The 14,928-nt window shown below is 39.2% G+C and overlaps 1 protein-coding gene across 1 annotated transcript; it reads right to left on the reverse strand.

The window, feature by feature from the left end:
- Positions 1-227: 227 nt before the first annotated feature.
- Positions 228-13,528, reverse strand: cyb561 (cytochrome b561). Its single transcript, XM_030408837.1, is given in 7 exon segments — positions 228-3,274; positions 4,671-4,828; positions 4,956-5,059; positions 5,235-5,333; positions 11,828-11,918; positions 11,920-12,036; positions 13,219-13,528. Coding segments are annotated over 6 exon segments (759 nt in total). The 5' UTR covers positions 12,034-12,036; positions 13,219-13,528; the 3' UTR covers positions 228-3,081.
- Positions 13,529-14,928: the final 1,400 nt, after the last annotated feature.

A 14,928-nucleotide genomic window follows, 5' to 3' on the forward strand; every position in this document is an offset into this window, starting at 1 on the left:
CTTTCTGTAGTGGTGTTACCTGCTCTTTAGCTCTGGTGGTCTGGTCCATAGCAATTGCATCACCTTTCTGAAGGCACCCATGAGCCATTCAATTGTAGCAATTTACTATGTTAAAATTGCTTTTAAATAAATATTAGCCCATGCCTGATGCTGCTTTAACATCTAGAATTTATCAAAAGTTAAAGTAAGGTGAAAAACACAAGTGAACAAACTGCTGCTCCACACACTTTTGCTTGTTACAGGTTTTACTAATGAGATTGAGACAATGACAACAACATTGTAAAGAGCTTTGTATTAGGCACTATAGTCGAAACCTGAACCTGAAAATCTCAAAACTGTAGATGTTTTTTAATTCTGTTAACCAGGTTCAAATATGTGATATGACAGCTTTAGGTGAAAATGCATAAAGTAACTAAACTCTAATAACATACAGACACTGAACAGATATATATTTTTTTTCATGACAATCCATTTAAATACAGACAGCATACTGATGGACAAATGGAGTACATTTTGTCTGTTTATGAACAAAGTTCACTGACGGGGCTTTAAGCCAGTTGGATATGGGACAGGTAGGGATACAGATACTGTGATAAAGGACAGACTTAATTTGAATGCAATTAGTAGAAGTACTATTAGTGTGATATACATTCTTTCCACAGAGGCTAAACCCTCTATGAGACCTTTTCTTGTGACTTTTAATAACATTAAAAAGTTTACCAATTCTTTTACTGATATCATTATGGAGTATTGGAAGCATTATCATAATCGGACATTTAAGCTTTCCCTTCCTTTTTTTATAGTTCTTTAAATATTATGCTCAGTGATTAATCCAGAGTAGTGTAGATCAAAATGGCAGACATGTGTGACACAATTAAATTGGACTATCTGAATCCTTTAAAGGTGAAATACGTAAGAACTGGCCACCTGTTGAATTCATATTCCAATACCGTGTAGCCTGTTTAACCAGAGTAACTGCTGCTAACTATGGCTGCTGTCGGCCTGTTAGCTCAGTTGACCATTCAGTGAGTTAGCCTAAATAGCTGAGTCTGCCTGAGCTTTACCAGGTACTTAGTGGTATTATTAGAGAGGACTGGCCAGGGATAGCTTGTCCGCATGCTAACGTCAGAAAGTATCTCTGCAATACAATACATAGATGTTCATACAGCATTTAACAACTATGGTTTGTTAACCATTTGTTAAATATTTCAGTTTCAACCCCAAATTGTTACATATTGCACCTTTAATATTCTATCTGCCAACACTGAGTCCAATCAGATTTACCTAAGCAACACAACTATCACGTGCACAATCATATAACAATTTGAAATGTCTGCGCCGAGAATAACAAAAACATACGGTCAAAAAAAAAAAAGTATATACATAGCAGCAGAAAACATGCAATTTTGATTTATTCAGCACATTAGAATAACAGGCAAAGAATACTTAATTTGGCGCGTTGTTTTGCACAAGCTTCCCAATCTAGATACTGAAGGTCATGGTTTAAAGCCATCATTTGTTGTTAATTGTTTAACTTAAAATTATTGGTGTTCAGCAGTGATACAGCTCTACTTAAGAAGACATATTACTCTGTTGATTATGTTGGGACTGCAAAAAAATTCCATTTGATAACAGATTTGTTGGTGTCAGAATTTAGCAAATGCCTGTATTTTGCCAGTCAGAGCTAAAAATCACTTGTATCGGTACAGCCCCTCCAAAAGAGTCTAATTCACATTCCTTTGCAACATTAGTAGGCTGAGTACATTAAAAGCTGATTCGGTCTTTTGATAAAAATGTATCCATTACTGTTCCTAACACTGACACTTATTGACCCGATGACTACAACAAAGGCTTGACTTGCAGCTTTTTTTTATTCTTCCTTTCTCTAACAGTTCCCAGTTGGGAGACAAAATGAGACTGAGAATGAAGCCGCAAGTAGTATTAGTGAGTAAGTGAGGCAAACAATCTGTAATGAGTGAAACTGAGCAACAGTAAAGCTTCGGGTCAGTCTGGGCAGTTGGGTTTGGTCATATAGTGTCAGGTACAGGTATGGGCTGGGCTTTGGTGTAATATTAGGATTATGCAGTCATCATCTAGTGGGAGGACATTGATCTGCAAATGTGGTTTCTTCAGTTCGTACAAGTCCTGAGCTGCAGACACTCTTAAGCTATATGTATATCTCTACATTAAAAGGTATCACAGTAGGCACATGGCAGCTGTAAGTTTGGCCTGGGTGACATTTGTCTCTGCAAATAATCAAGCTACACACCAGGGCTACAGATATATAATAGAATTAAAGTTGTATAAACAATGGAATCTCACAAATCATTAGTATTTGACTGATTCCTGATTGACAGCAACTTAAAAGACGATGGATAGTGAAAATCCTGAATGACACTGGCCATATTTCAAGGTAAAACAACAAGATAAACCATGAGGCAGCCGCTAATGTTAGCATTCAACCATTTTCCCAGCTAACTTACCGTGCCATTCCAAATTGTCTGATAATAATTTGGAATTATTTGAAATATGCCGCGATTGTCCCTCTGGGATTTCACTATCCATTGTCTTTTCAGTCTCTGGTTGAGCAGTGAAACGATAATGATTTATTAGAGCCCCATCATTTATATGACTTGAAACCTGGAACACAGCAGTATGACATAAGCTTCTCACCCTCAGTGTGACATCAGCGGAACATTACATAGGTCAGGTTGTGCTGCTTGTCTTCCTGCTTGAACGTATGTGAAATCAAGAGGGTTTTCAATAGGCTAATCATTTGACTAAAATGAGCATTCATATACTTATAATTCTTCCATCAATGACCCAAAATGAAAAATATTTGAAGTGTTTAATTGCTGTAAGATGTAATGGGTCAGGTTGATATGGGACAGGATCAAACCTTCTTGTCTGTGATTTTTAATTTTTGAACTTTAACCTACATGTATAGAACTTGTCACTTCTGGCCCCATTCATGCCCACTTGTGTTTAATCTAATGATTTTGTATTAACAGGGTCTGCAGCACAGCTGTTGGCAGGACGCTGTGTCCAGATTAGAGGGACACGTCAGACATCTCACTGAGGTCAGGGCCCGGTGGGTGACGCTCCCTCAGTCAGAGTCTTAAAGTGGACGGACAGAGACTCTTCCTCTGGATTTGGAGGACGTCTGTACTCCTCCCTGGTGATCAAGTAGCCCAGCACGATCCCAAAACACACCAGCAGGATCCCCAGGACATTGGCCAGCACCCCCTCAGGTGTGAACAGAGAGTAGGGTTGCCTGCTCCCAGAGAGAGAGATAGAGACAGACATACATCTGATACAAATAGATGCAAAATAAAAACACAGGTGGATATATTTAAAATGAAAGCAATTGGAAGGGATGAACATGTGTGTACATAGTATGTGCTGAAGTGAATTGATTGGAGCAGCAGCTTCTTTTGATTTTTGGCTGTGCTTGCTAGATAGACTTCAAGTTATAACCCTTAAGAATTTAGTTTTTTAAGTATTTATGGTTGGAAACATTCTGTGTTTACCTCTCTATATAACAGGTTTCTTTGTTAGTGGCAAGATCCGCCATTTCCATCATGGCATCAAATTGCACTAAATGACGCAGTGTGTTCTCAAGCATTACTTGACCTCATCAATATCAGCTCCCCTGTTAACGTTTCATCCTTCTTCGGCCTTATCAGAGCTGGATTCCGTTAATGCTAATGCTAACCCAACATTTATTACTGCTGTAAGTTAATGCGTTCAACTGGCAAAACACAAGGCTGCTTTCATATTAAAAGTCAGGTGTGTAGGATATAGACGGCCCTATTGGCAGAAATTAAATATAATATTCATAACTATGTTTTCATTAGTTAATTACCTGAGACCGTCGTGCTGTCAGTACCTTAGAATGAGCCTTTTTTGTCTACAGAGGGAGGGGGTCCTTTGTAACAGAGTCCCCGTTTCTAAACCGCCATGTTTCTACAGTATCCCAGACCGAACAAACCAAACACAGCTCCAAAGAGGGCCTTTTATATTTTTCACATTTTTAGCAGCCACCATTAAAGAGCACCAGGCCTCTTCAGGTCGTGATGAGCAGGTTTACATCTTGCACGGCAGTGTCTGCCATCAGTGTATGATTGTGTGCTTGAATGGGTGAATGTGACAAGTGTTGTAGAGTGCTTTAAGTGGGCAGCGGACTGGAGAAGCACAAGTCCATAAAGTTGCTGCAAAAAAAACAGTATGTCTGTCACAGTGACCTGCTGTGACTGCAATAGTCTATCAAAAATGCATTGAAGAGCCATTTTGGGGCATTTTTTCATCAGCGTGTCACCGCATAATAGGTAGATACATCTGCTGTTATGTTTCTAACAGAGGAGCTGCTCAATGAATGTTTGCCGTATAATTAAAACACAGAACTGGTACCTTAAGGACTATAACCTCAAACAGAGGCTTACATGTTTACTGCTAGCTCAAAGGGTCACTCTTCTCAATTCAAATTTTAGTTTTAAACCTTTAGTTTAGGTCTTGCTAGATGGAAGTACTTCCATTGTATTGCAGTGGTAGAACGCACAACAGATATCCCCAAAAAAAAACACAGTCAAAGTAAGTGAGTAACAATGTTCCCTTCTGATGATAAGAGAGTAGAGAGACACACGCAGATACAGACAAACAGACAGACGTACATGATGCTGAAGAGGAGTTTCTCTGTCATGCCAAGCAGGCTGCTCCCTATGGCCATAACCAGCAGAACCAGGCCGCAGAACACATGGACGGGGAGATACGAAGCTCGTAACCATGATGATGCAACAGGAAACAGGAAGAACAGCAGCCCCATCACCCACTAGGAGAAGTGGAGTGTGATCAGAAGAATTACTCTCGATCTACATGGAAATATTTGGGTTCTGTGTGTGTGTGTGTGTGTGTGTGTGTGTGTGTGTGTGTGTGTGTTTGTGCGAGAGTGTGTGTACCTGTATGCAGAATAGGATTAAGGTAGCCATGCCGCACCAGCTGTGTAGAGAGTACATGTCTGGAATCTTCGCTTCTCTGTGAAAGTCAAACACAGCTACAATACCTACACACACACACACAAACGCACACACACACACACACACACACAGACAAACACACACAAACAATGTTTTAGTCTCCATTTTTCTCAGTGCCTCACACAGACACAGGCAGATGGGCATACATTGGCATTACCTTCTTCACACTTTCTCACATGCACAGCTCTCTGTCTCCCTTACCTATGATGCCGATGATGAGGGCGAGCAGGTGAATAATGCCGTGAAGCACCTTTACATTCCTCTTTGGCTCATTTCGAAATACTCTGTAGACCAGGATGGCTGAGAGAGGGAGAGAGTGAAGGAGGCATCAAATTCACAACATGTACCAACACATTTTTGTTCGATCAGGGAAGCCAAATCGCAAAGCATCCAGGACAACTGACATATCAAACTGATTCAACTATCCTTAAAATGATACAAGAAATTATATGTCAGAAACTGTTGTGTACAAATGAAAATTACAAAAAAACTGTTTAAATGTACCAAAGTAACTGTAAAATAATATCGCTGCAAAAGAAAGTGATTTTTATTAACAACAAAAAGTGTAAAAAAAAAAAGAAAAACAAGAGAGAGAGAGATAGTAGAGTCTGGTCAGAAAATGATCAGCCCAAGTTTCCGAACCACACTGGGATACCTTCATGGGAAAAGAACAGGATGATCAATTACTGCAAGTCAATATTCTAAAACTATGCAAAATAGGAAGTCAATATTTCTAATGAAAATCTGAAAGCAACATCATGTCAAAGTTTCTGAGTGTGTCACAACTGTGGTAAAAACAAATCCAGGTAAATCCACAGTCTGTACCAATTTGCCAGACATAATGTAGGTGCTAACTATGAACAAAGACTCATTACTTCATAACAATATACTGTCTTGAAAACTTGTATCTTGAAGTAAACATGAATCTAACGCTGAATCTAACCCTCTCACTGAAGTTACAGTGGCACTCAAACTGGCACGCTTTCTATGAAGCCCATGTCCATAATGCATCCTAATGCATCATGGCGAATTTTGCAGGTTTGTTGCTGAGGATTCAAGCAAGTACGGTGTCGAATTTAGTGTAATCTAGACACACCACACATTCAATATCAAGAAAATGTAGATAAACAGTGGCAGACAACTGTGAATAACCTCAAAAAAATGACACCGTGTAGATACCATGAGTGCTCTCAGTACAGGGCAGTGGACCAAAAAATGTGTATATTCCAGTACGCACCAGGATAACATTGTCAACAATTAAATGAAAAACATTATCCTCCACTCGTTGTTGTTTTCAATGTAATAGTGTCAATCCTATCCTGGTGTGCAGGGGAATATTGATTTTGTTTATAGGCTCTGTTTGCAGTAGCATAGTAACTGAAACATGGTGGGTTGTTAGCTACTACATAAAAGAAATTAAAAGTCCTATTATACACAGCTCCTATACATTCTTCACAATAACAGTCCCCAGTATATAGTTTATATAGTTATTTAAAGGCTTCTATTATTATTCATAAAAACAAGGGAACACTAGATTTTCCCCAGCAGTAACGATTTCTGAAACAACTGAAAGTGAACATGAACAGTTAGCTGCTATAGCAGCTATGGATACCCATGGTTTTACACAATAGCCGTTTTTATACTGGGCAGCAAGCCGCCAATTTGGCCATCTTTTTTGCGGCTAGGTCCACGGATTTAGACAGAAGGCAGTAAATTGGGGGTCTGTTTTGGCTGCCGATTTACCGCCTTGGAGGGTTCACTTATTTCCACCTCGACTGCTATCTAAATGTTAATACCTTTTAATAATAATAGTAATAATAGTAATAATAATAATATAATAATAATGATAATAATATATTTAATTTGTAATGCACTTTACATTTAAACAAATCTCAAAGTGCTATACATTTGTGTGCAGTTCTGGCTTCTTATTTTATTATTACTATTTTTTACTTTACTTAAAAAAGACAATGACAATGACTTATAGTGACTTATAACCAGCTCGTAATGTATTATGAAATCCACCTACAGTAACTTATGGTCACATTATGATGCATTATAATAGTGATTATGATGTAATAAATACTAATAATTTCAATACATATGATCCATTCGCATATAATTAGTCACCTGTACTTGTAAAATGTTAACACTTGACCTTATAAATAATAATAAAATGCTTTATGATGAGTTAACAATCATAACAATGACCATAAAGCACTATGGGCATATTATAACACATTATAAGTGTGACCATAATGGGTTTTATGTTTAGTCCTAATGTACACTTTATGTGTGAGACATGAACACATAAAAATAATAACATAAATGTGATGATTCCAACACAGGTTACAACCAGCTATATTTCCTTTTATTGGAGCAAAAGGTTGAACTAAACAACAATCGCTAATTGGTTAAATCCTTTTAACCTCCTGTGCCAGCAGCTTAATACTGTTCTGACTAGGCAGCCTCATGCATTTTTTAGTTTTTGAAGTGCCATTTGCTGATTACAGAACAATCACGACGACCACAGTGCGTCTGACTCCAAACACCAAAGATGAAAGTGAGAAAGTACAGATACAGATTGCAGAGAGAAAAGGTTAGTTGTCATATGTATCCACATTAGCGTGGACGCGGCCTGGGGGAACAGAAGCTTAAGGCTTAACAATGAATCAGCTTTGAGTTGTATGGGTGTGTTTGTCTTTGTGCCTGTGTTCGAGGCCCCTCGAGGGTAAACAGTTTATATCTAATGTCCAGCTGACCTTTGCTTTTATTGCTCTAATACAATCTAGCTCTGCAGCAGACAGCTGTGAACCAGTTAAACTAATCTGGTTATTCTCATTAGCCAAAGTACTCAGGGTTGCAGACGCACCAGAGGGGAGAAAAAAAAGCAACATCCCGTTTTGTCTTAATTTCTGGAACCAGACATCATCAGGGTTTGCTGCAGTCAAATCATTTGCAGATTTAATCGCTAACGAGGCAAAGTGGGGCCCGTTTTCTCTGTAGTTGACAATGAGGCTGCTCAGTTTTCTGACTGGCTCTGCCTGTGCTGTTGGTTGCATTCCCTGCTGGGCAGCGCTGTCAAAGCCTTTCTCTGGATGTCCCAAAACACACACGAACTGACATGTTCAATGATTCAAACCATTTCTCCTTCTTTCTGTATAAATCAGACTTGCTTGGTGTGGGTGGGGGGATTGATGGGTGTCTGGGTAGTGTTAGCGTAATGCAATAGGTCAGTAACACAGTGCTTGAGGCTAGAACACACATGTGCACACTCCTCCCCACTCAAAAACAGCATTTAGTCCTGCTGACCTCCGCTTCCAGTTTCACTCAATTTAGAGAATGTCATCCGAAAATGACTTCCCGTAACCATGACTACAAACTGATGTATGACCGGCTAGGTCAATCTGGGAATTTCAGTGATGTCAGCCCTGTGGTAGGCAGAGACGATGGCTCACTTCCTGCAAGGGCTCTAAATATAACACTTTTATTTTGATTAATTGATTATAGAAAAAAGAATGCTTTAAAATATTAACACAGATTAATCATGCTCTTTGGCGACACTTGGCCGGCAGCTTTGGAAACATAATGGATGCAGATGACCAAATCAACCCCCAAGCCAGAGTTTCTAACTATTTTGTCTAACATTGTTTCTCAAACTACAGAATGATTCATTGTTTATTCAACAATAAACCACAGTACAGGATGTGGTTTATTGTTGGATCGACAGCGTAGCCTGATGCACTCCTCCCCAGAAATGTAACTGTACGTTGCAGCAATGTGGGCTGAGGAATACGATTGGTTTCCTTGGAAACATTGCATTTTCCATAAGGGCAGGCTGCCCCTCAACAAGTAGTCCTGTGACACACACTGGCTTGCCAAAACCAAGTCGTTCATGGATGGAGACATGGCCCACCCTGCAGACACTGCCCATCCACTCTTCCTAATCCAGAGACACAGCTATGGGTAGGTGTGTTCAAAGGGAAAAGTACAGCTGGCAATCCACTCCCACTGGCAAACTAGGGCTGTCAAGCTATTAAAACAATTAATCTCATTAATTACAAGCCTTGTTAATAATTAATCACGATCAATCCAGCAACATGGACTTACCAGCACACATGTTTAAATGCTCACTACAGTATAGGTTATGGAGTAGGCTACGCGTAGAGCCTACGTGCAACCATATCTCAGCCTTCATTACAACACTAGAAGCCATGCTTGATGGATGATGTAAATTTAAGCACAAAATTAAGTTATTGTCCAAAATTATAAAACATTATCATGAACGAAAAACACACACACACACACACACACTGGGGTGAGGCTTCAAAAAGCCACCCAGATGGAACTGTTGATTATGGTAAATATTGGCATATGTGATTGATCGTGATTAATTCATCACAAAGCTTGTAATTAATCTGATTAGTGGTTTTAATAGCTTGACAGCCCTAGTTTCTAACAATGCTAGTGGTGTGACTCTTGGGGTGGCAATGTCTGTCTGATGGTTGATGTAAAGGTCTATGACTTTTGTCAGAGTCATGATTTAACACTACCTAGAGGTTCATATTTGTGGTTTGGAGCAAAAAATATATATTGAATTGACTGCATAACATTTGTTACAGATTTCCATGGCCTTTCCAAGGCCGATACACAATAAATGCTATTGACTTTGGCAACCATCATAGGTTATAAAGAGTCTATGGGCAAACTCAGTTGCCAGATGTTTGTTCTCAGCAAACAAATTCTGTAAACAGAAAGATCGGAACAAGGAGAGGAGTGGTGGACTACCGGAGGAAAAGGAGACCTTCTACCAGACTGTGGTAGCCAATGTGGTATGTTGGTGGGATGGCAATCAAGCATGGGCCAGTCACCAGGCTAAAAAGTTGGTGAGGAGGGTCCACTCCATGGTTGGACCTGAAGTGAACAGTCTGGAGACAGTGGCTGAGAGGAGGATGAAGGACAAAATTAAAGCCATCTTGGATAACCCCTCTCACCCTTTTCAACATGAGCTGTGGCAGATGGGCAGCTAATTCAGCCGTCACATCATCCCACCCACTTGCAAAACTAAACACTTCAGGCTTTGTACTCATAGCCATCAGATTATACAACAGCAGCGTAAGCTACAGTCTGTCATCTTACCGATCTATCATGTCTCTACATGCTACTTTGCGCTGTTACAACATTTGAATTTCCCCTCTGGAGATCAATAAAGGATTATCTTATCTTATCTTAACTAGCTAGTGGAACACAGACTAATCAGGACAATATGTCAGGAATTCGACTGCTAATACCTACATAACATCAGCATGTTAGCTTTGTCAATATGAGCATATTAGCATAATGATGTAAACATTTAGCTTAATACTGCTTATGTGGCTGGAGAAGGACGAAGTGAGGGAAAGTAGTACAAAAGGTTCACTCGTCTCTTTGGGAAGAGGTCGGGATGGACAGTTGGGTCAAACAAACACTTTAGTTCAGGTGATGGCTGTTGGGGTCCACTGTGAAACCAGAAGTCATCAGTGAGATCTTACTAACTTACAAAAATAGACAATTAACGTTACATACAGGATCTAACATAAGTTTTTAGGGTTACATAGATACGTTTTAACTGAAGTTACAGATTTCACCCAGACTACAGTGTTTTCCTAAACCTAACCAAGTAGGTTAAGTGCCTGAACCTAACCAAGTAGTTTTCTGTCCTCAGCCTAATCAAATTGAAATCATGCAATGAGGGTCTGGTACGTGTGTTGTTTGGTATGGTGTAACATTCATGTTTTTTGGAAACACTGATATGTATTTTTGGGATGTGGTGTGGCAAAATGCCACAGGTTGGTGCAGCAGTGCGGGAGGGTCACTCCATGGTCCGTGTGTGTGACGTGCTATGAACCCCTGCTGATCAGCTGGCTGAAAGTGGAAACTTCTATGTTGTTATGCTACTAGCATGCTGGTCCTGCTAGCGATTGTTTTTCCTCATCAACAGGTTAAAAATAATAGCAAACAACCAGGATGCAAGGTAAATAACATGCCCTGCTGACCTGTTCTGCTCTCCGGTCATGCCTCTGACACAGTAGGTTAAGCATGCCGGGCCTCGGTGATCGTCCGTATCCACGAATGTGTTTTAAAGACAAACTAAGTCATAATCTGTTCGCCATCTTATGTGATTGGTCACCTCATGTGACTTTTTGCTGTGTTTCTTCAAATGTTGAGTCGGATTCAACTTTTTCCCCTCCGCAGATGTTTCTTTGCGGAGCCCCTGTGGCCCGCACCACCACAGCCAAAATTGACCACCCTCATTAAAATGAATGTGAAAACCCAGCCCTTTTTTGGCACCAAAGAAGACAATTTTGGTCAGTTAGTTGGTTGTTTGACCAGATATCATGTTATAATATTTGGTACAGACAGTCATGGTAAGATCATTACGAATCTTAACTTTTTATGGAGTGCCATCAACAGGTCAACACTTCTACTTGTCTACTGTTAAAGGTAAAGACCTACTGGAAGCTAGCAAATTGTGTGACACTTGTTATTTTGGACATGTCAGCGCTCGCAAACTAATGACTGGCTTGCTCATTAACAAAAAACCTAAAAAAATACATTGCATATAAAGGCAATCTACATCTTTCTCCAACAATTTGCACGGCTTTTATGACGAACAACACTTTGTCTTTAAATATATATGTCATCTTGGTGGCAAGCAGTATCCAGCCACTGCAATAAAGAGTTATCACTGACCTAACCATTTGCAGACCTTTTTAACTTGTGACAGCATTGGTCAGTGATCTGTATGGACTTACCATCGCCCTGTAAGAAGACAAGCCCCAGCACCATGCACAGAGGATGCAGGTTAAACTCTTGCGATGAGCCGTCCCAAGCAAAGCCTCCGCGGGTAGTGTCCCATCCACACACCGGTCAGCACCACCGACGTCACACCCAGCACCTGTGACGCTCCCACCAGCCACGCAAACACAGAGCAACTGGAAAGTGGAGCAGAATCATCCATGATCTGGGAATGACAAACAGAAAAATTACTTAGTGGAGCTGATGCCTTGCACTGCACTGGTTGTAAAACTAAACTCAAATGAATGAATTAGGAAGCTGAGGCAAATACAAACACTAAGCAATTCAAAACGTAATGAGCATGACCTGGATGACTGAGAACCCTCATCAACATTGCTGAGTATGTGTGGTAACTTTTTTCCCTCCTTTAATTTTGTAGTTGAGATTTAGTCACTTGAGCTGTTTAGTGATCCAAGAAAACATATTAAGAACTTGTGGAGAGAAAGAAAAAAAAGAGAGTTGAAAACAAATGATGATGAAAATAATATTCCTATAGCATTTCATACTAAGGGTTAGAGATAAAAAGTCACAATGAAATTAGATAAAAGCTGAGGATCGTGAGCTCTTTAAAAACAAATGCACATGATTTAAAAAAATCCTAATTATGTGATAAAAAGCGAATATATCTCACATATATTATTTTTTCAATTATTTTGACATATTACTTCATATTTCTGACTTTTTATTTCATAATTTCAACTTTAATCTCATATTTTACCATGGGATTAAGTAAATATGGTATGGTATCAATTTCTTTCTTCTTTTTTTTTTTTTACTTGCGGAAATGGGCTTCTATTCTTCTAAGTACAGTTTATCGTGAAATCGCAAAGCACAGAGCCACTTCCCAATCAAAAACACGCGGAACCCACATCTGCCGATTTTTATCGTGTTTTCCATCAGCCGAAGAGTCACATAACACAAACATGACGTAGAGATTACATGTAGGAAGTGTTGCACCCAACTGAAGGGAGTTAAACGAGGACACGGGCAGAAATGAACCAAAACCAAATGGCTTTCCGGTGTGCGCTCCTCGTTATCGCAGTTTATTCTAACCTCACCTAAGTGAATCATCACTGCCTCTAAAGCCACACCACGGTGCTATCATCACACACACTGCCACAACTGCAGGGATAAAACAGGAACAATGACTGGCTGCTGTGTTGACTGAGCTCCCACAGTCAGCTGTCACCTGTTACCTGCGTCTGCTGGGGATCTGCGTCACGCAGTGTATTTTATTTGAACGCTATCATTTAACTTGTGCTCTGAACATTATTACGAGAATCAACAAAAAAGAAAAAAATTCCTTGTGGGAATATGAATTGAAATGATAAATGGCTGATATACTTACTGCGCTGCAGGCTCCGCTCCTTTCTGCTGAGGAAGTCCTGGAGTCTACTTACAGATCCGCCTCCCTCTGACCGTGCGTGTGTTTGAGATACCCTCCTAAACAAGCCCAACCCATGTGACAAAGCCAGGACTTTGAGGAAGGAACAAAAAATGCACAGTAATACTACTACTATTACTGTTATTGTTATTATTAGTGTTGTTGTTGCTGTTGTTGTTGTTGCTGTTGTTGTTATTACTGTTGTTTTTGTTGTCATCATCACTGTTAATATTATCATAGTTTTGTGTTAAACTTCTTGTAGTCAAACTCAGATATATGATAAATACATAGATAGATACTTATAAACCATAGATGCATCTAACGTTACTGAATCTGACGCGTCACAGTAACGTCACAGTAACATCAGAGGAGATGGGTGGACAGCGTGGATTGATGACTAACTCCTCCAGTGTAAAGACCGGTTGCCTTGACAACACTGGAGTGGGGTGATGGAGGACAGAGGAGAGGAAGAGGAGGAGGAGGATGTCAGTGAATCACAGTTGCTCATTAGAGGCAGAAAAGACCAATCAGAACGATCAGCAGCTGGATTAATATACCCAACACTTCGACAATTCTAACAGTACATTGCTACCACCTGCACTTATACCGATGCTGATTAGGAAATCCGTATGATTTCAGTGATTTTACATTGAATTGAAAAGTGTAAACAATGGTAATCATTTCTTCGTATTGTAAGAAAATATAAAATATAAAAAATATATTAAAAAAACATATATATGTGTATTGTAAGAAAACTAGATTATTATATTTTTTTAATTAATTATACATTTATAGTTTGAATATATATGAAATCTAAAATGTTTTCGAAACATGCAGGATCCCTTATTTCCTATCCTATTTATGTGAAAAGAAAGTGAAAAACTTGTTTAATGCAGAATGCTGCCTTTGGTACAGGTCCCTTAATGTAATGGTAAGTAGGTGGTAATTATCAAGCAACCTAATTAAAGTTTTCTTGAAATCGTCCCCCCAAATCACCACCACAATTATCTAAAAAATAAAAAAAATTTACCACAACATGATTTATTTAATAACAATATCAATTTACTTTCCAATAAGCAGTTAATAAATCGCTTGGAATTTCATTCATACATTTTTAGGAAACTCTAAGTGGTTTCTGCTTAACATCTGCTGATCAGCTTCATTTTCACCTAGTTCTGCAAGTCAGTAAATTGATGTACAGTATTTAAACCATTTACATTTTTACCAATTTCTATCACTTCAGCAGATCTGTCCAAGTTTAGAAAGGCTGCTTCAGTGTAATTGTGCATATGACAAAAAAGAACTTGATACTAGGAGCAGCTTCCCAAATACTATTTCAATGGCATTTAAGGCAAGACTGCAGCTCCTGTGCATATGCATATATATATATATGTATACACACACATGTATATATATTTGCAAATATATTACATTATATATTACATTCATTACAATACATTTGGGAAGCACTACTGAGAGAACAAGAACCAGTACTGTACCTAAATATATAAAGTAAGTATATTTAGTCAAGTAAAGTCATGTTTGTAAGTGCAGTTAAGGTAACTGAGTAATACAGGAGGGACTTCCATGCATCCTTCGCTCCTCTCCTCTTGAGGGCACTGCAGTCTAATTCAGTTTCTTATCAGGCTAGCGTGAAGCACTTACTGTATCGTA

This window comes from Sparus aurata, chromosome 23, assembly GCF_900880675.1.
Source record: "Sparus aurata chromosome 23, fSpaAur1.1, whole genome shotgun sequence".
NCBI classification, from domain to species: Eukaryota; Metazoa; Chordata; class Actinopteri; order Spariformes; family Sparidae; genus Sparus; species Sparus aurata.